General features: G+C 49.4%; 1 protein-coding gene across 8 annotated transcripts in view; it reads right to left on the reverse strand.

Annotated features, from left to right (window-relative positions):
* The window catches only part of KCNMA1 (potassium calcium-activated channel subfamily M alpha 1), a 726269-nt gene that overhangs the window by 593813 nt on the left and 106899 nt on the right, over positions 1 to 25557 (reverse strand). Inside the window, exon 2 of one of the 8 annotated variants that reach the window (XM_042909281.1) lies at positions 13022 to 13188. The exons of the other annotated variants lie outside the window; for them this stretch is intronic. Coding sequence (XP_042765215.1) covers positions 13123 to 13188 — 66 coding nt within the window. The 3' untranslated portion in view covers positions 13022 to 13122. Of the gene's footprint in view, positions 1 to 13021; positions 13189 to 25557 lie in introns of those variants that run through there. 8 annotated transcript variants of the gene reach the window in all.

A 25557-nucleotide genomic window follows, 5' to 3' on the forward strand; every position in this document is an offset into this window, starting at 1 on the left:
TATTACAGTCTCTCATCTCCTGAGAGCTTAGTTTAGAAACCTGACCTGGGCCACCAGAGTCATAGAGTTTGAAGGTGCAATGGCTCATCCAACTCAATGTCAAATCCAGGGGCCCCAGTCCTCCCCTGCTAAGACTTGAGATCTGAGGTGGGGAGAAATGTAGAAAGTGGGAGGTGCCACCAGCAGGAAGAGGTGGTGAGTTACCCCCACCCCCACCCTCAGGAGCCTGGGCAGTGGAGAGACAAAAGTCCTGCCACTGGCTTTGGAGGGATCTGTCCATTTATGAGTCACCATGGCGACATGCACACAGGCTTGTAACGACTTCCTGCCCGGATTCCTATTGTCACAAGCAAACGAGTACAGCAGGCCTGGCAAACCTGCAGTGGGAAGCTAGGAACAGGTGCCATTCCTGTGCCAGCGACCTGAAAGAATGTCTGAAGAAAATATGATGAAGACAGAGAGAAGGCCATGAGGCCCCTGGGAGAGCCTTGCTTTGTGAGAAGTGGCAGAAAGAACACACAATAAGAAGTGGAGGTCGCAGAGGAGCTGCACGTCAGAGCCGCCAAGATCAGGAGGACAGAACGGGACAGTGAGCCCAGCATGGGGCAGAGATGCTGAGCACACCTGGCTCCCTCTTGTCACCGGGGAGCGACAACAGCGTGTGTCAGCAGCCGCCCCGGGAAGCCCCAGGAATCACATGGCAGGTACACCAAGAAGAAAACTGGCTGGGCGCAAGAACTTGTCCCTGATGTGGCAGGTGGCAGCTCCAGGAAGGACAGGTCCAAGCACAGTTTGTACCTGGCATGGTGGCCAGGTCAAACAGCCAGCCAGATGCAAACAGTTGGCTCACGGTGCAATGGGTTCACCAAACTCAGGGAAGAAATATCATGGGGATTAAGTTTCCCTTCTGGAAGTCCTCATGGTAGGAGCTCACTTGCCCTGCCTTACAGTTTGCTGGGTCATGTAAGACTTCGTTTCATCAACCAATGATCTGCTGTAAGAGCCAGGAGGAGGAGCATTCTATGAGCAGTACGGTGGACGGCATGGGGACCCGGAAGAACTGATCTTTCCTGTTTATAGGCAAACACTGTCCACATTCACAGATGAAAACCATAATAAACCTCCCACCAGACCTGTGGAAGTGTTCTTAAACACAGAAAGCAGAGAATACAGCCCTCAAAGTGAAGAAGAGATTGGAAAAGAATCACGGCTTGGAAAGACAGCTTATCATCATGGCCAAGGGCATGGGCTCTGTTGTGAAAGCGCTGGCCCTGAACCCTGGCCCCAGCACTCACTATCTGGGTGAGGCTGAGTAGAGCTCAGTCGCCCTGAGCACCTGCTTCCCAATCTGTAGAGTGAAGACACTCAAACCACAGGCCTCTCAGACTTGTTCTAAGGCTCCTCAGAGGTAATGCACACAAAATGCTTAGCACAGTGCCTACAGCACAGCACATGCTCACTAAAAGAGAACTCTGAGGATAGCTGAAGCACCGAGACACCATCTACTCCTTGTCTGCAATCAAAGCCAAGAGACCTTATCTCTGAAACAAGATGTGTTGTGAAGGACAAATTTAAAAAGCACTCCCAAAATGAAGAGGAAGAAAGACACAAGCACAAATGCTGTGACATCTAAGACCTTGGGCTATACAAAAAGATAACAGTTAGCAAGGACAGGCTGCCAGTTCAGAAAAAAAATAACCGAAAAATTATGAAAAGCCAAGAAAAGTTTCCAACACGGAAGACACACCCAGGTCTGAAGATCAAAAGGCTCACTGATGACCAAATGGATACATATGTATTTATTTATTTCACCGTGAAGAAGGTGGCAGATGACCCACGGAAGGGAGAAAACTCAGGCTGGTCGCCGACTGCTCCCCGGCAAAACTCAGCCAACAGGGCCAAGCTGTCCTTGACATTAGGAGAAACAAAGTGCAATAAGTCAGAACAGATGTTTCAGAAAGCTTCTATAGGTGTTAGGCTTTTCATATTTACAGGAAAGACATTAATCAAAGTAAAGAATTCAATAATAGGGAAGGCCCCTGGTAATAAAGATCTGGCAATGAACATGAAGATCCATTAGGTCTCAATAATTGTTATAATTGGGACATATCAAAATTAAAATAAAAATTAAAAATTAAACTTTTCTAAAGAGAAGATACAATGTAAAAACGATAAAATGCAGTAATACATTTAGTAGAGTAGTAATGCAGTAATACATTAAGTAGAGGCTTAAAATACCAGAAGATATAATAAAAATATGATTGTACTATTATAGGAGTAGAGGAATAAGAAGAGGGAAGACTTACTGTTACTTACCTTACGTGGTAGAGAGTCAAGAGCTGCTGTTTCACTCTGTACATTAACCATCAGCAAAAGATGGATGAAGAATATTTAAAAAATTTTTCTAACATTTATTTATTTTTGAGAGACAGAGTGAGACAGAGCATGAGCAGGGGAGGGGCAGAGAGAGAAGGAGACACAGAATCCCAAGCAGGCTCCAGGCTCTAAGCCATCAGCACAGAGCCCGACACAAGGCTCGAACCCATGAACCACGAGATCATGACCTGAGCCGAAGTCAGACACTCAACCGACTGAGCCACCCAGGCGCCCCAAGGATGAAGAATATTTTAAATACCTGAGAAGCAACAACGATAGAGCTAACCTTCTGATGTATCAGAGGAAAATATAAAATTAAATTTGAAAATGGTTCATCATCGCAAGACAAAAGAGACTGCCAAGAAACATAAAAAGCAGAAGAAAGCCAGAGGGTCAAAATACATTTGCTTTCAGAATAACAAATGCATATATATGTAACACACATACACACAGTAGGGATGATGCCGGGTTGGAGGCATTGGTATCCAGATCAAGAGAAAGTCAAGATGAAAGACATCGGACAATTTAGGAGATTTTGTGTTGCTAAGGAGTACAATCCAAAGTAGATATCTAAAAGTCAAGGACTTTATGCACTAAGATAGCAGCTCAAAACAGAGGGCAGCAAATTTTCTTTTGGTTTTCTTTCTAAGTAATCTCTGTGCCCAGTGTAGGGCTTGAACTCACAACCCTGAGATCAAGAGTCACATGCTCCACTGACTGAGCCAGCCAGGCGCCCCAGCGGCAAATTTTCAAAAATAAAAAGAGACAAGGACAGAAACACAGTAGCAAAAGTAGAGTTTGTCAAACTGCACTGCTCTTTCATAAATTAAATTGGCCAAAACTAAACATAATTAGGAGTAATTAGAAGAACGGCATTCGTGGCAGGAGACTCCATCCCTCTTGTTTCATGGGGGAGGAGCCTGGGATGGGGGAGATGTGAGGATAGAACAGTGGTTCTCAAAGTGTGGCCCTGCCCCCCGCCCCCCGCATCAGCATCACCAGGGAACTGAATAGAAATGCACATTCTCAGGCCCATCCCAGACCCAACCAGAATCAGAAACTAGGGGGTGGGGCCCAGCCCTGCAGGTGATTCTGAGGCAGGTTCCATGCCAAGGATGCAGTGATTCAGCCCATAGGCTCCCAAGGCCCTGGTTAGTCACTGCTGGGTGACTTCAGACAAGATGCTTAACCCCTCTGGGCCTCAGATTCATCATCCACCAACTGAGAAGAAGAAGAATGCCTCCCTCTTGGTAGGGCTGTGAGGAGAGAATGAGATCACTCCTGTAAGGCACTCACAGTGCCTGCGGCCTAAGCACTCGTGGACGGCTCTCACTTTGATCCAGGGATGCACAGCAGGTCCCACCTCGGACCGCACTGCTCTTTGCCCCCCACCCCAGCTCGGTGTCCACTCCTGTGCCCAGGGAGGACTGCCACCCCTGACAATGAATCTATGCTTCTCGGGGTTGGTTCCTACCCAGCTGCATGAGGCACTGCCACAAACCCCTCCCCGACTCTCTCTCGGGCTGGAGCAGAGGCTCTGTGAGTCACTGAGCCTGTCATTCAGGGCCTCTTCCCCCCGCCCACACCACCCTCCCTCCCTGCCTCCGGGCCCTATTCCACCTCCCCCTCCTGGAGAGTCTGCAGAGCTGGGCAGAGGCAGACCCAGACCCCAGGCCCTAGTCTCTGCAGAGGAGAGAAAGCCAGCACACAGGGGAGCCCCAGGCATGTCCCAGGACGGGGCCTTCAGGTACCAAACAGGCACAGCTACCCCGGGCGGGAGGGAGCAGGAGCAGGCAGAGGCCTTGGGCCACGTAGCAAATTCTCTGTATCCCTAGGCAGACTGGAGTCAGGTGTGTCCCAGTGAAATGAAAATGTCCCAGGAGGCAGGAGACAATCTCTTCACTCATAAAGATGTCATTCAAATTTGAGATGTGGCAGTAATTTCACTGTTCTATGTGTCATCATGATTAGATCATATGCTCAAGCGCTTTAGAGCTACAAGTGCCCAAGGAAATCAACCGGTGTAACCCCTCCTCTGCCAGGTGAGATTCATGAGGCACAGAGAGGCTTGGGGCAACCCCAAGGTCAGAGAGCAGAAAACCTAGCAGAAAAGACGAAAACACACTGAGGACATCTGAGGGCACCAAAAGAATCTTTCTACGACATCAAGTTGCCATGAAACACAGCAGCCACAGTACCTGGGAAGAGAGAAAAAAAATCACAGAAAGAGCAGTTGCTACTTGATATTCCACTGAGAATTGTGCTCCTGATACCAGGAATGCCTCTTCTCTACAGCACTTTTCTTACATGGAGACGATGAATCTTGCATCGCTTCATTCACAGTTAAACGTGCCCAGGACGGTGGGGAGACTGAGGCCAGAACACTGAGCCAATTACCTCTGAATCCTTTCTCAGGTTACTTCTTTCACGCTACACACCTGCCCCTCCTCCTACCCCAAAGCTTCCACATTTTGGGCCCCTCCAGGGCGCTCTCCTCCAGGACGCCATCCCTCAGAACTTCATCTTAGTCCTAGAGGAATCAGTTTCCGGCTTACTATGTACCACCTGGCTGGTCCTCAGACTCCCAGCTCTATCTGGTCTAGGAGAGAGCGCTACCCCCTATGCTTTTCACACCCCACGGACATCAAGAGAAGGACTTGGGCTGTCTGATGGCAAAGCCTGAACTCTCACCTCGCGGAGGTCAAATGTCACCACTCCCACTCACCCACCTGTGGACAGCCACTTGAACCCTCTAAGCTAAAATAGCAATGACACCTTCCTCCTGGGTTCTTGCAAGGATTGAATGAGGTTACTTGTGTAAAGTTCCAAGTACGCCCAACAGATACTAAATTGAAGTCCCTATAATAAAAAAAAATGATAATGTTGATGGTAAATAGCATTAGTGCATAATACACACTTTTCAATTTAGTTTGATTTGTCCGAGACCACTTGGTAACACTGTCAAAGAAATGCAGATAAATCATACGCTTTTGGGCAAAAATGTTGCAGATACAGTAACTCTAAACCCTCTAGGTCAGAGATGGAGAGTGGGGTGGTAACAAACTTCTTGGTTTGGTTTAAAGGTGTAATAATAAAATCCACCTTCCAGGGGTGCCTGGGTGGCTCAGTCGGTTGAGTGTCCGACTTCAGCTCAGGTCACGATCTCATGGTTCGTGAGTTCGAGCCCTGCATCAGGCTCTGGGCTGATGGCTCAGAGCCCAGAGCCTGGAGCCTGCTTCCGATTCTGTGTCTCCCTCTCTCTCTGCCCCTCCCCCATTCATGCTCTGTCTCTCTCTGTCTCAAAAATAAATAAACGTTAAAAAAAATTTTTTTTTTAAATAAAAAAAATAAAATAAAATCCACCTTCCAAACGAAAACTAACCTCACCACCTCAAGAATCCCTGAGAAGTATACAAGGGTACTTTAAAGGTCAAACTATCACCTCTTCATCTTAGGAATCAATGTCTATTTTTTTTTTTGAAGCAATGAATATACAGTTTACACAAAGGCACAAAAGACACGTCATACCTAGGGCTGTTAAGTCTGCTGGAGAAGTATGCTCAAGTCGTATGAGCGAAACATAGCAAAGGCAATGTACAACTTGTGTGACAGTAATTCACTAGTAAACAGGGGAAGACCTCATAACTAAGACTAATTACTGGCCCAGGTAAAGCAATCTACCTGGAGAAGAATCATGGCAGGCTTCCCACAGACTGACTTCTCAAGCCCCTCAAACACTGTTTTAATACACGTCAAGGTTTTTCCTTTCTTTCTTCCAAGGCTCAAAGAGTCAGTTCAATCCCTTAAAGAGAGAGTACACCAACCTCGCCTCTAGCACCAGTGACTTGGAAAGAAAAGTCACTTCACTTATATCTTAGACATATCCATATGCCACCCAGCCGGGGCGTTCCATGTGACCCAGAGTTTAGTTCTAGGCTCCTAAAGAAAGATCCAGAAAAGCCTGGTAGCTTTATTTCAAGTTGAAGAGGTCCTTAAATTCACAATATTTTAGCAACTAACATTCTCAGAGATTCTGAGCACATCCTCAGGTGCTTGTCTGCCGTCAGGTGTTTAATGGATCTACCTCCCGCATCCAGCCATCCAGCACTGGTCCAAGACCTACTAAGTACCAGCACCATTCCAGCAGGTAAGGAGATGAGGGCAAGTCAGGCACGTCCCTGCCTGCATGGGGCTGGCATTCTTTAAACTACTTCCCTGGAAACCCTAGGGAGCAAGTAACTGGCCACTCCCATGTTTGAACTGCAAAAATGCTGTTGGATTCTCTAGTGCAGAATGGAGTCCTTGCCATATTGGTCACAAAGCATCAGACCCAAAATCTTTGCAACCCATCTTACAGGAGTTGTCATTACAACAACCTTCTGGAGCATGTCATTTCCTCATGTAACAAGTCAGGCACAGGGGTGCCTGGGTGGCTCCGTCAGTTAAGCGTCCGACTTCAGCTCAGGTCATGATCTCATGGTCCGTGAGTTCGAGCCCCATGTCGGACTCTGTGTTGACAGCTCAGAGCCTAGAGTGAGCTTCAGATTCTGTGTCTGCCTCTCTCTGCCCCTTCCCTGCTCATGCTCCCTCTTTCTCTCTCTCTCTCTCTCTCTCTCAAAAATAAACATTTAAAAAATAAAAAAAAAAAGTCAGGCACTGAGGGAGACAACACATGACTTGCCCAAGGTCACACAGCTAAACCACGTTCATCCTGATGAAAGGGGGCATGTTGCAGGGAGGGGCAGGAACACAGGTTGCTGGGGTGTGCACTGCAGGGTCACTCCACAAGGGGGTACAGCCAGGTAGCATCATCAGTGGGAGTGCTCCCAAATGTCCCTTGTTTTGGTTATACTCCTGCCTGAAAGAGTGTGTTTCTCACACTGATCCCCAGGGGCTTACATTTCACCTTATTCCACACGTACTGTTCAGTCTTATGGTTTCTAGCACTCACATCTCTCCTCTGCAAAGACAGAATGGGAGCATCCCTTCCCCCATCGCCCTCTGGATACAATGTCAACACAGCAGAAGGGATTTGAACCCAGCTCTGTGCAATTTCAAGAAACAGTCTACACCCTGCTTCAGATCAGCCATAGGGTGAGGAGGCAGTGATGGTAAACTAGCAACAGGTGGGGTGGGGGGTACTGAACTAGCCCGGATCCTTGCAAACTTTCCAGCACAGCCCCTGAAGGCAAGAAGAGCGGGCACCAACCTCCCACCTTCCAAGGGGATCCTGGGTTGGGACCTCAAGCAAGCCTTCAGCAGGCAGGAAGCTGCTTTAAAGTGTTACATTTTATCTCTTAATACATTTGCATTTCTCCCATGATAACTGTGATTGAATATTAAAGAACATTTATTCCCAAACCTTCAGAAAGAACTGGTTCTCCAGGAAAACATGCCATGTTTATACAGAGGCTTCCAGCACTCCCCATGAGGTTCTGGGCCATGCACTTGTAAAGCTGGGAAGCACAGATCCAGGAGACCCAGGTCCCCTGAGACTCCGTGACCATCTGTTCATTCATACCATCCACTCATTGATTCATCGCCCAGAGGAGCCCCAGGTTGGCGGCTGGTGGCTGAGTCAGCAGCTCTCAAGGCGATCACCTTCTCCACCTACTCATGAATCACTAACCTGCTGCCCCCTTGCTACGTGCCTGGAAATAAATGCGAGTGCTTAAGTGAAGTGGTCCCTGGGCTGCGAGTTGCTCACCAGCAGGAACCAGTGCAGGGGAGGGGAGGGCAAACAGAACAGGGTGAAAAGACAGGTCCAACACCACTGAACACCCCGCGTCGTTTGTTCATTTTATTCACCAGATATGACCACGTATTTGCCATATGAATGTGCAAGACGCCAAACCCTGGAAAGGTGGGCACTCAACAGCGAATCCGAGTCTTGCAAAGACCGTGGGCATACGACTAGCAGTCAAGAAACTCTAACAGAAAGTACAAAAATTCAGTGCTTTAGGAGAGGGAATGGGGGAGGAGGGTACTGGGTAGAGGAGAGAGAGGGATTACTTCTAGTTTGGAGCATCCTGAAGAGAAGGATTTAGCCCCAGGCTATGAAGAATTATTGGGACCTATGAGTGCACAGACAAGGAAGCAGAAAGGATAAAATGAACTACCACGTGAGGCAGGGGCACGGAGTAATTTTGTGGGCTGGTACCCAGAGACATAAAGGGGAGAGAAGACAGGGAAGAAATACGGAGTTCTCTGATCACCAAGAAAAAAATATTTGGACTTTTTGTTTTCCTTTCAACTAATGAGAAGCCATGAAAGGGTATTTGATGAGGAAAGTGAAATAATCAGCTAACATTTAGAATGTTTAACTGGGCAGCCAGATGTATGACTAATCAGAAATGAGAGAGTTGTGCGGCCCACTGGAAGACCACTGCAATGGTCCAAAGCAAACGGCAATGGAAGCCCGCACTAGACAAGACATGAGGCAGCCGCAATGGAGAAGGGGGGTGCATGCAGGCAATGACTGAGAGACAATCACTAGCATTTGGCAACAGACTAGAACAGGTGCAGGGAAAGCCGGTCCCTGAAACCACAGTCCCTGTTGAAAGACACACTCTTTCTCCTCTCAGGGAATTGTAGCATGGCTCCCCCATCCCTCTTTGGTGGATTTAACCCCACGGGTTCATGTGTAGAGCTAATCAGACTTTCTTCTGAAAGTTCTGGAACCATCAACAGTGAGCCTCCTCAGTCAGACCCTCACCATCAGGCCCATAACTGTTTCTTCCTATCATCTCCACACCCAAGGGGTACAGCTCAAGAGAGCCCCACTCCCCTGGGAATGGTGAGGGCCAGGAAACGTGTCCTTTCAAGAACAGTCCAAAATCAGTAGGAATCTTCAGGGAACCTTATCAGGGCTTCCTACAACACCAGAGAGAAACCAAGAACACCTCAGTAGATGTTCCCAAGCAGCATGTGTGCACGTGTGTGAGAGAGAGAGAGAGAGACAGACGGACATGGAGGTTCCCAAGCAGCGTGTGAGAGAGAGAGAGAGAGAAAGACAGACGGACATGGAGGGAAAGATTTTAAATGTGGAGTGAGAGAGAGAGAGAGAGAAAAAAAAAAGAAAAGGGAAACAGAAAGAGAGATGGAGACCATCTTTCCTCTGAAGCCTTCAGGGGAGTCCCAGGCTCAGAGCTGTAAGCCCCTCCCACCTCCAGCGGAGCTTAATTCCGGAGGAATAGGCCATTCATTCCAGACCTGTGTTTATGCCGTCAGCTCAGAATAAAGAGCAGCACACTATTTCCCAAATGGGCAAGAACAAGCAAACATTTGTTTCTACGATCCACAAAAAAATAAACAACTTTTAAAAACAGAAAATGCTTTGCGGCCTCTAAATTTTTTTTTTTTTTCATTCAAAAGGTAAATGGCTATATGGAGCCCACAGGGAAGTATATATTCTTCCAACTTAGTTCCATTCCCCGTTGAACAGGAAAATGCCTGTTAGAAAGCGGCCACCTGTTCTATCAGGGTATACTGGAAGAAAGCAACACAGAGACTCTCGAACATTTTCCCAATCAGGAAGCTCAGTGAACCCTGCCTGGGCAGCTCTGCTGGCTGCCCCAGCCCAGAGCTGGGCTGGCAATCAGCCCTGATAAAAATCTCCAGACTGGAACCAGAGCGCCAATATCAAGGGATTATCCCTGAACTGGCTGTTCTCTCCCGCAGGCAGGCTCCGAACCCTTGGCTGGCCAGAGCACAAATCAGCGCTGTCCTGACTGGCTAAGCAGGCACCCACTTACTGCCCGAAAGAAAAATGCACAGGCTGAGACCCAGCTCTGGCATCCGAAGGGACCAGGCTACCTCTCTCTTTCTCTCTCTGCATCCTCTAGGCTCCCTTTAGGGAAGGTAATGAAAAAAGACACTCTTTCTTTACACACTTCTGGTGAGATTGCATGAAAGCTGCATGACCTTTCTGGAAAGCAACTTGGCAATGTGTACAGAGAATCTTAAAAACATGCGCATTCTGGCCCAGCAAATTCCACTTCTAGGAGCCTGTCCTAAGGAAACAATCTGTGGTGTGAGTAAAAATGGACATATACAGACCTTAACTATAGCACAGCCTGAAACAGTGAAAAACTGGAAATAACTTCCAGAAGCAACACCAGGGAGATGGTTAAACAGACTGCAGCACATCTACTTGACAAACAAATGTGATGCACATTTGTATACACGGGTGCACTGGGTATACAGCCAATAGGGAAAGGGCAGGATCGTACGGTAACTCTATGTGATATACTCTATATGATATACTAAAAAGTATATTTTCAACGAATTGTTGATGGCATGGGAAAAGATCCATACGTGCACCTAAACGCATCGAGAAACAATTGATACGCAATATACCCAAACATCCACAGCAATCATCTCTGAGATGTTAACAGTTGCTTTCATGTTTATACTCTCTTAAAAAACTGCGGTGAGATACACACAACATGAACTTTACCACTGTAGCTATTTTTAAGTGTTCTGAGATACACATAACATGAAATTTACCATTGTAACTCTTTTTAAGTGTACGTTTCTGTGGCATAACTAAGTGTCTTCACGTGGTCGTGCACGGTTCATCACCATCCATCTCAAGCACTTTCTCATCTTTCCAGACTGACACAGTGCACCCATTAAAGTCTCCCCACACCTCCCAGCATCTCTGCACACCACGCCAGGCAGCCCCACTTCTCCTTTCTGTCTCTCTGAATGTGAGTACTCTAGGCCTCTCCTCAAAGTAGGACCGTAACAGTATTTTGTAACTGGTTTCTTTCACTGAGCACACTATCGTCAGTCAAGGTTCGCCTGTGTGGTAGCACGTGTCAGAATTTCCTTCCTTTTCAGAGCTGAATAATATCCCAGGGTGTATGTTTCTCTATTCTTCTGTCAGTGAATACCTAGGAGGATTCCACCTTTTGGCTGTTGTGAATCAAGCTGCTATGAATATGGGCGTACCAATATCTGTTCAAGTCCCTGTCTGCATTTCTTCGGGGTATACAGCCAGTAGGGAAAGGGCAGGATCGTACGGTAACTCTATGTTTAATTTTTCGAGCAACTGCCATACCGTGTTCCTCAGAGGTTGTACCGTTTCACTTTCCCACCAGCAATGCACACAGGTTCCAACTTCTCTACATCCTCGCTGACACTTGTTACTTTCTGGTTTTTGGCTAATGGCCATCTTAACGGGTATGCATTTTTATACTTTTACGTATTTTCAGAGTTTCCTGTTATGTGTATACTCAAAGAAACAATGTTGCTGTGGTCGTTGTCATTGTTGTGGTTTTAAAACTGAGCTGGGGAATGGCTCATGCCTTCTTCCAGCCCTAAGCACTGCAGAGCATCATCTCACAGTGCAACTTGCAGGTCTGGTCCTCTGTTCCACGAGTGCTCCCTGTCTCCCTCCCCAAGCTCCAGGAGGTGATGCAGAAATAGAAAGAGAAGAGATCTGGGGCTCACACAATCCTGGAGTATGATCCCAGCTCCACCACCTACCCACTGTACTCCCTGCAATTTTACCTTTCTGCGCCTCCATTTTTCATCTGCTAACTGGGACTCAGGCTATCAACCCGTTAAGGTTGTAGGGCCTTGCACTGTGCCCGCCACAAAAAAGGCATCTGAGAAATAATGATCCCTGTTCATTTCTGGCATTGTTCATAGCTTCTGCCACAGGAAGGAACACTGCATACCTCTTAGTAAATACAACTTAATTGATAAAAACTCGTTGTGAAGATCCCAATCCGATCATTTGTATCTCCCCCCGAAACCCCTATGGAGTGCCATGTTTCACAAACATTAGTCCTGCTATTTGCTCCCCACAAAAGGCATTTAACAGTCAAGTAAGATTGGGAAATACAAATATCGCCATCTCCAAAAAGAGTGAAAGAATAATCACTGTATTAAAGATCCGTAATAAAGAAGCCTATCGACCACCGACACCTTTTTGGCATAACACCTGTTAGCGTCACATGGGACTGGCTCTGAGAGATGGCTGTGTTGCTTCTCATCTCACGTACAGCCTTGAAATCTGGCTCCTGAAGACATCCAGCCCTGGATTTCCCAGTGCAAACTCCCCGTGAGCATATCAGGATTGCTGTGAACCGGTGATCTCAAAATTTAGCAAAGCATGAGAACCTGGAGGGTGTGTTAAACCGAGAGAGGGCTGAACTGATAGCAGCCCCAGTTTCCAATTGAGGAGATCCAAGGTAGGACCTGTGTGTCTGACAGATTCTCAGGAGATGCTGCTGATCTAGGGACCCCACCTTTATAACCACTGACGTAGACAGTAAAAGACTCCTTACATACAAGTTTAACACAGGACACAGATGAAAGCTGTATATAGTTGAGTCTTGAACAGCATGGCTTTGAACTTATACATAGATTTTTTATAGTACAATACTGTAAATGTATTTTCTCTTCCTTATGATTTTCTTAATAACATTTCCTTTTCTCTAGCTTACTTTATGGTAAGAATACAGCGAATAATACATATAACATACACAATCAACTGTGTTAATCAACTGTTCATGTTACCAGTAAGCCTTCTAGTCAATAGTAAGCTATTAGTATTAAGTTTGGGGTAAGTCAAAAGCTATGCATGGATTTTTGACTGAGGCAGGGACGGCTGGCATCCAAACCTTCACATGGATCTAGGGTCAACTGCCCTTCCTGCAACACCAAAGAAATCAAGTCTCATTCAGAACTTGAAACAGCCATTCTCTTCTGGGACACATTCTTCAAGGAAGCATTTTATGGTGGATAACCAGACTTTGGAATCAGAAGGAGCACGTCTGCAAATCCCAGCTCCACCAGTGCCTGGAACAAGCACAGACAAGTTACTGAAACTTTCTAAGATGTAGCTTCCTCATCTTCTAGTTCACAGAATTTCTGTGATGCCAAAAGCCTGCATCCCAGCAAGCAGGATGCTATGGAGAATGCCTGGCACTTAGTAAGTGCTCAATAAACACTGGTCACTCTTTTCAATTACTCTGTTATTTAACCACCTGATCTGGCCAACAGCCCATCATCTGTGTGCTTTCAGGTGACACCATAAAGTCAGTGGCTAGGACAGATGCTATTGTCACTCCTTCTTCCACCCACCGCCTCACACAAAGTGCACTTGCTCTCTCGGTGGACCTCCGAGGCCCCCGCGCGCTCGTGGCACCGGGGCTGAACTCTTGCACACGGCCACCTGCAAATATCTGTTACCACTGCCCATCGTCCCGGAGACAAGCCAAGTGTGGGTCCCAAGTGTTCAAAGGAGGTCAGCACCATTCAGTTACTGCATGCCACCCACCGTGCTGGCCTGTGAGGAAACAGGCTGGTAGGGCTGTGTCCCCCGTAAGATTCGTATATGAAGTCCTAACCCCCAGCACCTCAGAAGGTGACTGTGAGTGGCGATAGGGCCTTCGAGAGGTGATTAAGTTAAAATGAGGTCATTAGACACCTATATGACCAGTGCCCTCAGAGACATAGAGATTAGGATTTAGCCAGGTACAGAGGGAACACCCTGTGAGGACACAGGGAGAAGGCGGCCAGCTACAAGCCAGGGAGTGGGGCCTCAGCAGGAACCAACCCTAGGGGCACCTGGGTGGCTCAGTCAGTTAAGCGTCTGACTCTTGATTTCAGTTCACGCCATGATCTCACGGTTTGGGGAGTTCAAGCCCGATGTCAGGCTCTGTGCTGGCAGCACGGAGCCCGCTTGGGATTCTCTCTCTGTCCCCCTCTCTGTCTCTTCTCCTCCCCCACTCTCAGTGTCTCTCAAAATAAATAAATACATAAACTTAAGAAAAAAAAAAAAGGAACCAACCCTGCCAAACACCTTGATCTCACACTTCTAGCCTCCAGACTCATGAGAAAATGTTCAGCCCCGCCCCCCGCCCCCGCCCCAGTCCAGGGTATTTGTTACAGCATCCAGAGCAGGCGGATACAAGGACCCACAGGGACCACCCTCACCTCACATGCCAGCATCACACCATGCAAGAGAGGCAGGCGGCCTCCTCAGACACCACAGCTGAGGTGGGGGGAGTGCCTAAGTCCTGAAACCGGGGCTCTGGCTGCAGCTGTCAGCCCTGCTGCTTGCCGGCCATGGGACGAGCCATCAGCACCTTCTGAACCTCTGTGTCTCCCTCTGTCTCTAATGCGGATGCTCTAAGCTTAGAAGCAGCATAACTGATCTACGCTTTGGAGCCCGAGCCACACTTGCACCCTTAGCTCTCACCAGGAAAAATGCAGTGGCCTCCTAACAGGCCCTACTGCTTCTGTTCCTGCCTTCCGCTTCCTGGCTTCGCTGCTGCAAGAGGAGGCTTTTAAAAATGTTCATCGCATCACAGGCACGGCTGCCTAAAGCCCTCCAATAACGCTCCGTCACACTGAGAAGGAAATCCAGACTCTACGCCGTTGCCTACCACGCCCCCCAAGATACGGCCCTGCCAACCTCCTGTCATAGCACTTTACCTGCCCCCCCCCACCCCCTGCCGTGCCCTACACTCTGTTCAGAGTGGATCTGTTGCTATTTCAGGCCAGCTTATTCCTGCCTCAGGGGCTACGCAGTAGCTGTTCCACTTCCTGGAATGATCTTCCCCCAAATCTCTGCCCAGCTCCCTTCCTCTTGGGTTAAATGTCTCCTCCTCAGAGAGGCCTTTCTCCTTCTCACAAAGAAGCCTATGGGAGCACTTCACACTATTATCTTCCTAGAGGAGAGCATCAGCGTCTCCTGCGTCCCTGAGAGCGGGCACTACTCCTGCCCCTTCACTGCTGCTTCCCCAGCGCTGGTCTAGCACCTGGTAGGAGCTCAAGAAATATGGGTCACCTGCTTTGCAAACTGTAGAGTGCTGCAGGAATGTGAGAAAGTGTCACAAGTACCCCAAAGAGCCAGCCAAATAATTCAAAGAAAACAGGGGCCGGGAGGGAGGGGGAGGCGGTGGTGAACATGGAGGGACTCCCAGTGGTAATGTAAGAAGTAAACCAAGGGGCACCTGGGTGGCTCAGACGGTTAGGCATCCGACTTCAGCTCAGGTCAAGATCTCACACTTTGTGAGTTCGAGCCCCGCATCGGGCTCTGTGCTGACAGCTCAGGGCCTGGAGCCTGCTTCGGATTCTGTGTCTCCCTCTCTCTGTGGCCCTCCCCCGCTCACGTCTCTGTCTCCCTCTCAAAAGTAAATAAACATTTAAAAAAAAAAAAAAAAAAGAAAGAAACCAAGCAACCCATGTGCTTCACGACGTGAGGCTTGCAAGGCCAGAGAAGCACAGATCACACTGACGATTCGTCTACACTCCACTCGTGCTTTACCTGCTCCCACACCCCACGGGAAACCACAAACAGGACAGGCAGCTGCAGCCCTCCAGGAGCCAGGCAGCAAAAGCCCCTCCTTGAGGGTGGCTGGGACTGCGTCGCCCTCATTGCACTGGCCCTCCCCCTCCTGCGTCTGGGCCCTTCTCACTGTGATTCACACAGATGGCCCATCACTCCCGCTGCCACTAGAGCGCCACCCAGGCCTATCTTTAGAAGTTCCGCAGGCTGAAAACTCAATCTACCAGCCTGGCACCTGGGCCTGGAGCCTCCCCACTACCATCAGTGGCTGGCGGCATGTGGCTTCCCCCCGCCTGGCGCATCGGGCCTTGATGCCGCCCCCGGAGGTGCCGCCTCGCAGACTTGTGAGCCCAAGGGTGCGCTGACCTGCCCTCAGAGGTAGGCCAGGCCTCTCCAGTAGCTGCAGGCAAGCACCAGGCCTTGGAAAGTACTGGCAAAGGGAAGCAAACCACTCTGTGTCCTGGCTGCCCCCGCTGGCACATTCCCCGGGTGGTCATCCGATCCTAATCGACATGTGGCCCCATCAAAGCAGCTCGCCCAGGTGGTGTAAGCTCAGTCTCCTCGGAGCACAGACCAGAAGTGAGACAACAGAACGTGACTCCCTACTTCGGCAAAGCCTCGAGAGGCAAATTCCCAGTGCCTCCTCCCAGCCTGCCCCGAGGCTTCCCGCTTTCCGGAAATGACCATGTGTGAATCCCAGGGGCTGAAGGGGACACGGTGTTATGGGGTGTGGGGAAGGGGTCACCATCTAATTAGACCCTGACCACATCAGTCATGTCTTCTTTCTTTCTATAAAGACTCACTAAGGAGCTGGCTCAGTGAGTAGCCTGGGTGACAGGGAAATTGGGGAGTGAGGGCACAGAAAAGGAGTCCCTGGCCATGTCCCTGTCCTCTGCACCCACGAGCTCTCCATGTTCAGCCTTTGAGATTTCCAAAGAACTTCAGACCTTCTACCTCTTCACCCGCATCTGGACACACCATTTTTACAGACGCCGGGTGATGTGACCTGTGTCTTCCAACAATATCCCCCATTATTTCTGACATACAGTGACGCCGAGCTGTCCTGGAGCAAATGAAAACAGAGAGGGGGCTCCCACCTACTGGCTTCTAGTTGAGAAATGAGAATGACCCAGAAGAGCTTAAGGACTCAAAAGCCATCCCCAAGAACTTCCAGAAACACAAAACTGTGTTTGTTTCCTACATGCAAAAGAAGGGGTCCAAGCTTACATGCCCGTGGGAACCAGGCTGCTATGGTAAGTAAGGGCCTGTGCACTCAGGCCCACAAGCTTTTTTTCAAGAAAAACTAGAAACCCATTTTTTTTTTCCAGTTTATTGATTTATTCTGAGAGAGACAGAGATGGCACGAGTGGGGGGGAAGGGCAGAGAGAGAGGGAGAGAGAGAATCCCAAGCAGACTCCTCACTGTCAGCGCAGAACCCGATACGGGGCTCAATCCCACAAACCAGGAGACCATGACCTGAGCCGAAACCAAGAGTTGGACGCCCAACCGACTGAGCCACCCAGGTACCCCAAAACCCATTTTTTTAATCCCAAACCTCCCACTTTGTAAATGTAGGCAGTAAATGCAAAACAAAGACAAAAATCAAAAACAAACACACACACACACATACACACAAGACAAAACTTTAAAGCATGCAGACCAAGTCTGTCTATTCCCTCTGAAAGGGAGGGTGCGGTGACTGGATTCTGGGCAACATGTTCAAAGGACCTCTTCCTTCTCTGCTTCTCCCCAGGGAGGCCCTCCTGGCCCGCCCCTCAAACAGCAGCACCAGCCAGAAGGTGAGGCTTGACTGATAAGCCAGGAAATTTGGCTCCCGCCACTTTAAGGGGGGAACTAGGAGGATGACCACGAGGCACAGGGAACAGGTGATTCAGGTACTCTCAGCCATAGGGATTGGGGAGGGGGGCACGCGGCCACAGGGCTCGCCCCCATGACAGCATCAACGCGAGGGTGAAGTATTTGGGACCCGTCTTGCTTCCTTCCTGGCCCAGCACAAACAGAGCATGAAGGCAAGAGCAGACGGCACTCCTCGAGCCCCTAACTGCCGGGAGTCCACTTGCATACATTCTCCAGGCATCACTTCCCTAATCCTTGTAGCTCATCTCTCTGCCTGCAATGTCTCTTTCCAACTCCTCCCTCTCACTCTAGGCTAATTCCTCTCCTTCCTGGGGATTCTGCTCAGAAATCAGCTTTTCCAAAGGGCTGTCCCCTACACGGGGTCCCCTCACCAGCCCTGGCACATCCCTGGCACAGGGGCCTGGCACAAAGAGCCCTGGCACATCCCTCTCAGGGCACTTAATATTCACGCATCTGTCCAGCTGCCCGCCTCGCCGGCTGGGAGCCCCTGGAGGGGAAGGCTGGCTCATTCCATCCTGTCATCCCTAGCAGCCAGCACAGATATCTCATAACACAGAAGTTCTGTGTAGAACTGAACAAAGCAATGTGTTGAGGGGCAAGTATTTTCTGGGGATGGATCGGTGCCAGGCACCATGAGAGGAACACACAAGACCACTGAGATGAGTCCCATGCATCCAGGGGATTCTGGGCATCACAATCTTTTTGGGGGTGACCAATGTTAAGAAGCCTCCATCGGAGGGACTCCCCACCACTCCCCGTTATCCCCGCTCATGGCTACGCTGCTGGCCTTTCTCCACTGCAGCCCCCACCACCCCCCCCCCACCACCACCCCTCCACACTTCTGTAAGTGCTGTTCCTCCCTCTGGCTGTGCTCTGAACAGACACCTGCTCAAAACTCAGCTTCTGGAAGAGCTTGTCTCACTGCCCCGTATGAAAGTGTGCCCTCCTCATCATTCCTTTCCCGTTTCCCTCCTTTATTTGTCCTATTGCCCCCACACTATCTGACTGACCCTGTCTACTTCATTATCCTGTCTGTGATCTGCTCTACCTCTAGAATGTAGCCCGAGAGAGCAGAGCCTGTGTCTGCTCTGTTCTCTGGTGTATTCCCGCTGCCTAGAACAGTGCTTGATGTACCAATAGGCACAATAAATGTTGGCTAAGTGAATGAATTTGAGAAGGAGAAAGTAAGATCCTTCCCCAAAACCCTGCACTGAGCCCCTTCTGTGCCCAAGAAGCAGCTGGGACCCCTTCCTCCTCCTCCTCCTCCTCCTCCTCCTTTGCTATCAGTAAGCAGGACACCTGCAGAACTTTCCACTCCTCACACCTCATCACGTTTCTGTGGCTCCGATGCCACAAAGCAAGTCAAGAACCCCCCTGTTTAAATGTAAGAGGATCTGATGAGGGGGTGCCAGGGGAGGTGATGTGGGGTGAGCATCCTGAGTGCACAGAGGTAGACTGAGGGGTGGAGAGGGTCCACCCATGGAGGCATGTGTGGGGAGCTACAGGTGTGTGAGCAAATGTGTCGGATGAGGGAGTGGAAGCGTGTGGGCCTGAGTGGGTGGGTGAGGGGTGAGGGAGTTCATGGGGATGTGTAAAAACAGGCGAGGGTGAGGGGAGGCGGGCATGTCAGGGTGGGCGTATGCACGTGCTCACCTGGGTGCATTTGCATGCGTGTGAACGCAGGGAAAGCGTGCTGCTGGGAGAAGGCTCTGGTGCCTCCTCTCCCAAGGGCAAACTCCAGCTGCAGAGGCAGAGATGGGGACCAGGTGGGCACTGCCCTTGGGTCTTCAGCAAGAATCGCTCCCTCTGCTGCCTGCTGCCTGGCCTATGTCAGACTGCATGGGAAGGACACAACGTAATGGGAACCCAGGCCTCCTCCATTAACGGACCAGAAGGCAATTACACAGCAGCAACCAGACAAGCAAAGCAGCCCCTGGAAAACACAAGCCAGCACCGAGCACGGATGCCTCAGGGTCCCTGGGGGTGGGGTCACCGGCATCCCTCAGAAGGAGCCCAGGCTCCTGGTGATTTTGCACCATGGCTGAACGTGTAGATCTGGATTCCCTGGAGACTCCGGAACGCAACAGAGGCATCACTGCAGTATTGGCACTTTTTCCATTAGCTACACACTTAATGAACATCTCAGCTTCTGGGAACAGGGGGCTCGGAGGTACGGTGACCCGCCGGTCTTTCTGCTGAGCTAGGGCTCACGGGGCAAGAAGGTCTGTTCCCTGCCCACCCCATCCAGCAGGCTGTAAGACAAGAATACAAATACCTAAGGAGTGTTTCCAGCCTCTCCTCCTCACCCCTACGTGCCTACCTCGCCGGTCACATCTCCTCCCACCATCCACCTTGCTCACTGGCTCCAAACACAGGCTTCCATCCGTTCCTCATCTGACAAGAAGGTACTGAGTATCAGTACCTCCCAGGCACTCTTATGGGTACCAGGGACACTGCAGTTGGAGAAGCAGACAAGAAGCCACAGCAACAAAGCAAGGAATAAATACAAGATATGTTGGATGGTGACAAGCTCTCTGGAAGAGATATAGCTGGGGAGGGAGGCAGGAAAGGAGGCACTTAGAGTAGCGAGGGGAACTCTCCAGCAGCTGGGCTCACTCCCTCCCCAGAGGCTTCACAGCTGCTGTTCCACATGCCTGAAGCACTGTTCCCCCACAGGTCCCCTATGCTTCCTTTTCCCTCTGGTTCCCTGTGAAAGCCACTTCCTTGGACACATCATGCCTCTACATGGCCACCTATGTAAAACAGATGCCCCTTCACACTCATACCACTCACTACCCCTTAGCCTGCTTCATATTTTTAAACCACTTATCTAAGGTTAAAGAATTATCCACCTATGACGTTCCTGCCTCCCCAATTGGAATTTAAGGTCCAAAAGGAGAGAAGATTTGGGTCTGTGTCACCACTCTATCCCCAGCACCTACACCTACAACAGGCCAACACCCAGCAGGCCACACGGGGCCTGAAATTCTGCCATCCAGCTTTCCTTTGGGATAAGCAATGCCCTCCCCAGGCACCTTTTCTTAAGTTCTCCGGGCAGGGGGGTGGGGGGGGTGGTTTTGGGTGGTAACACAGGAAGTCATCAACGCTGATGTGAACCCGCCATTTCCCTCTCGGGATGGCTTACAAATCTAAGATGTAGTGTTGATTTTGAGGGAGGGGACTGAGGAAAGAAAGTTGAGAGCACAGAACTGCTTTCCAGAGCACAGGACAGAAGTGCTGGTACCCAGCCCTGCCCCAGCTTCTGGGTGAATCTCGCTAAGCATCCGTCCCTTCCTGACTTGCAGCTGAGAGGCAGTATGTGGTCACCTGAGGCCCGGGATTCCAGCGGGAGGAACCGATCAATGGGGAAAGGACACAAATTCAACGGCCTCCGCGCTCTGCCATCAAGGACAACAGGTCTGCGGTCTGGCCTCCCAGATGGCTCTCCACAGGACGGTGGCAGAAACAAAGTGGGGAAAACCCAACAATGGTGAGAAGCCACGTGCCCTTGTATTAATGCACACTCAGTGAAGATCATCTCCCCGTTGCTAAGCACCGGCTGTACACACACGGTTACTATTAGAAAGTTAATCATGGAAAATGCTGAGGTTTCGTTCCCCAGCCCGGCATCGCTCCGCTCCACGCTACAATTTCATCTTCCATATAATGTTACCGGACAGTGCCATTGGCTCCGTCCACTCCCTTGTCCCAGGCCTCTGTGACCTTTCCATTCCCTTCAAGCTGCACGCCACGTCAGCCCCGCAGAGCTCTAAGACACGCCGGCCTTGGCCTGTGCCTGGCTCGGACAGCACGCTGACATTTTCCATGCGGCTGCACCAGCCAGAGAAATGCTCAGGGGGGATTAACAAAACTTGCTCCATCACCCAAGTTGCTTTAGGAAAGGGGAAAACATCACTAGCCCCACCTTGGCTGCTGACGCTATCCACACACTATCTCTACCCAGGGATCAAAGGCCGGAGCAAAAGCTGTGTCTCCATCCCTGTTTTGCAAAGCACGGACTACTTCCCAGCTCGCACTTTCTAAAAGCACACCGGAGAGGGGAGTCATGTTTGAAGGCCAGCCTCATAAAAGGCTTAGTACCTACTTGTCAGTCAACACCCCAGTGAGCAGATAATTGATTTTCTTGTTTTATGACTATTTGTGGGCACGGCTTCCCATTCCATTAGCCTGGATAATCGAGAGGAGACTGCAAAAGAGTATTAACATCCCAACCAAGGTCACTCAGCTCCCTCTTGCTGCCTCTCGAGCCCAAAGACTGAGTTAGTTTGGCTTTCATTAATAATAGCAAGAACAATAAATAACACCAGTGCTTACGAAGTACATGAAGTCTGCAAGTACCTCCACAGTGAAGGCCTCGCTTGGTGAAAAGCAGAGTGGAAAACGTTTTCTAGGGCTCAAGCTAGGAATCTTCTGACCATGTAAGAGCTTTCTGCGTGGTGACACTAACGATGAGCAAATGGACTTGTCTGAGGTTGTACAGTGTGAGGTCTGGGGCTCGCTTGGGTGGGGTTCCCAGCTCCACCAGCCGTGTGACCTTGGGCAAGTCACTCCCCCAGCACGTTCCCAACATCACACAGGGACCCGTAAAGACTGAACAACAGGGCGCCCTTAAAAGGCTTGGCAAGGTGTCTGCCCATAGCAGTGTTCCCTAAATGTTAGCTCCTATTAATCCTTATTGTTCATGATAATGATGTGTTCTCTTTGGTCCCCACATCAGGGGGGGACCCAGGTATGGAGACGGGAATGGCGTGTCCTCTACTGTCCCTCAGCCTGCGTATGTGCAGCACCCGGGACAGGCCTCGGGTCACCCCGTACCACACAGTCCACTGCTTCTGGCAGCCAGCTCATCCCTCGCCCTCCCTTCCGTCTGCCACAGAGAGGAAAGGGCACCGCCCTCCCTATTTTAAAGAGACAGCGGCGAGGCATCCAAGAGACTTTCTCAAAGACTGCCTTGTGGGAAAGGCATGGAAAGCAGCTCGGCCAGGGTCCCTGTGTTGACGTGGGCACCATCTTTCCCAGCAACACTGGCCTTTGGAAGACATCTCAAAAGGCTCATCTGCGGAAAATTCTTCCAAACTTCTCAGTCTAGATATTCCCCCAAAGTCCAAGAGCTTTACTTCTCATTCATTTTTTCAGCAAACACTTGCTGAGCATCGACTTTGTGTCAGGCTCTGGGCTGGGTGCTTGGGACACCGTGCTGACCAAGACACTCAAGGCAGACGATGATCAAGTAAACAAAGAAAATAATTATAAATTGTGGTAAGGGCTTTGAAAGAAGCAGAATGCTGAAACAGAGAATTACAAAATCACACAGTACAAAACTGTCCTGATATGCTGTGTTTATTGTGTATTTTCTCCCTCTCCCAAATAGAATTAAGCTCCTCACTGGCAGCGTTTTATGTCTGTTCACTAGCTTTGCAGTATGCCTAGAGTGGTGTGTACGGACACAAAATAAATACTTGCTGAGTGAGTGTTACTGGATGGTCAGGAAGTCTTCTCTGCTCCAATGACTTTAAGCTAAGACCTGACAAATGAGAAGGAGCCGGCGTACAACAAGCAGGCAAGACAATGATCCTAGCCACAGAGGATAGCACATGCAAAGGCCCTGAGGTCAAGAGAGACAGACATCTTTGTGTCACCCTCATCCAAAAGCAACCTTTAAAGAGCCACGGGAGGCACTACTTTCAACCCAGCAAATCTCTGAGTCCCCTCTCTTGTCTTCTACTTACACATTATTGCTCTCACCTCATTTCCTCAGTTTCCTGGTTCCTAATTCCTAGGGCAGCAAAACGCAAGGTTAGAGGCCTACACACTAGTGCCAGAAAGCTAGGATTTCTACCCCAACTCTGCCACTTACTGCTTCAGTGATTTGGGGCAGGCTACTTGACCTCTCCATGCCTCAGTTCCATTATGTGCAAACCATGGATAACAGGGAGCCAATTCTGAGCCACTGTAAGGATCAGACAAGTCAGAGGATGTGAAGCTCTCAGCTCAGTCCCTTACACATGGGAGGCACCCAATAAATGTGAGCACTATCACTGCCTGTTTTTAACATCTTCATTTTTATTATTAGATTCCCCTTCTCCACCCGGCCCCTTGTGAGAGATGACTGGGTGGGTGGATGACACCCACACCAGAACGTCGTTCCCAAATGCCCGAGCCCCCCTGCCTTGGGGGTGGGTATCAATCAGATGTGCCCACCCCACATCCTCACCCAATACCATGATTTCTGGGGACCCTAAGAGGACTTAGGACCAAGAGCCATTCCAAATGGCTCCATGGGGCCACCTTCAATTTCTTGGGGAAGAGTAGGGGGACTCTGTGACCCACAGAGGACTTCTGTAACCATGCCTGTGACTTGCACTCACCCAGCTGATATTCTTCTATTTAACTTCATAAAAAAAAAACACCTCCAAATGTTTTGCCTTTTCAAATCACCTCTCCTCCCCCTCAACACCACCCCCCCATCCCCAAACCCCCAGCAGTTTCAAAATTGAGTAACTGCTGGGAACTGCAGTTAAAGATGCTAATTTAAACACACACGCCACACAAGGCAAGCTGGAATCATTTTCTTAGCAACAGCCCCTCACCCACACCTCCCAGCTGTCGCTGCCCAAGAGCAGGGTTCCAGCAAAGCTGGCAAGACAGTGGGACAGGTAAGGGCAGTTTGGGGTGCCTGGCTCAGGGTCTGCTTCTGGCCTCTACCTTCGGAGGGCAACCTTCAAAGGTTCCAGCTCTGCCCAGCTGCCAAGTGAACCAGAAACAAGTCTCAGGGCAACCAACTGTTTAAGCAAACCCATTGGATTGCATTTTGAACTTACAGAACTGGTAGCACAGAGAACTCTAATTTCCTTTAATAAACCCAAAATCTTCCCTTTGAGTCAGCTTCATGCATTACATAGCGGGACCTACTATCAAAGCACAATAAGATCCCTTTCCCTGTCGCTCACATCATAACTGTGAGCATGGGTCCCATCAAGAGGCATCATGTCTCCAAGAGGCAATGTAAAATGTCCCTTCCTTTACACAGTCCTCCTGAATCCTCCTCCCCACCCTCAGATGGGGGTGACCACCCCCCCCCCCCAAATCTCTCAGCCTCTTTGATATCTCACTGATGTGGCAAGTTCATGGTCAGGCTAGCACACATCTGTGCCCCCACTCCCACACCAAGACTAGCACATCTTTGAGAAGAGAAGTCATGACTTAGCCTTGGGTCTTATTTCCACTGCACACACACACACACACACTATCTTCCAGAAAGTCTGGTGCATAGTAGGAGCTTGATGAATAGTTATGGGTTGTTAAGGTGAGTCACTTTATAAATGCAAAAGAAGAGCTGACCCAATTGAAGGAACAATCAAGTAGGAACAGTAAAAAAGAAAGCAGCAAATATGTAAGAAAAGAAAACAACAAAAGAGTTAAACAATGAAAGTGTTAAATAAGATTGTCCTCAGTTGGTCTCATTGGTAAATATGGCTGTTCACAGGTTGGGTGTATTTAACATGGAGGTAGATACTCATTAAAAAATAAAAACAAAGACCAAAGCTAACACATAAGAAATACAAAACCCAGGTAACCCCTGCAAGGGAGAGAAACTCCCTCAGCTTGGTGATGTTTCAGAGGGGTGTCAGAGGGGAGATACTGAGTGCAGAAATGCTACGGAAAGAACATACCTCTAGTGAAGGGTTTATTTCAAGAAATTATGGAGATGCTCTGTTTCTTGATTTGGCTATTGGTTACATGGGTGGGTTCAGTTTGCATAGATGCATAGACTTTATGGTATGTTCACTTTTCCATACCATAGTATAGTTTCATTAAAAAGTAGAAAAGAAATTACTAAAATATTTCCTCCTGGAAACTTATCTTCACGGCCCAAGTGAAGTCAATGCAAGAATAGGATTTGCTTTACAAAAATTCACTCTGCAGAGAACTCCGCTGTAACCACCTACAAAATAAGATAAGTCTCCAGTGCA

Source organism: Panthera leo, chromosome D2 (genome assembly GCF_018350215.1).
Source record: "Panthera leo isolate Ple1 chromosome D2, P.leo_Ple1_pat1.1, whole genome shotgun sequence".
Lineage (NCBI taxonomy): Eukaryota > Metazoa > Chordata > Mammalia > Carnivora > Felidae > Panthera > Panthera leo.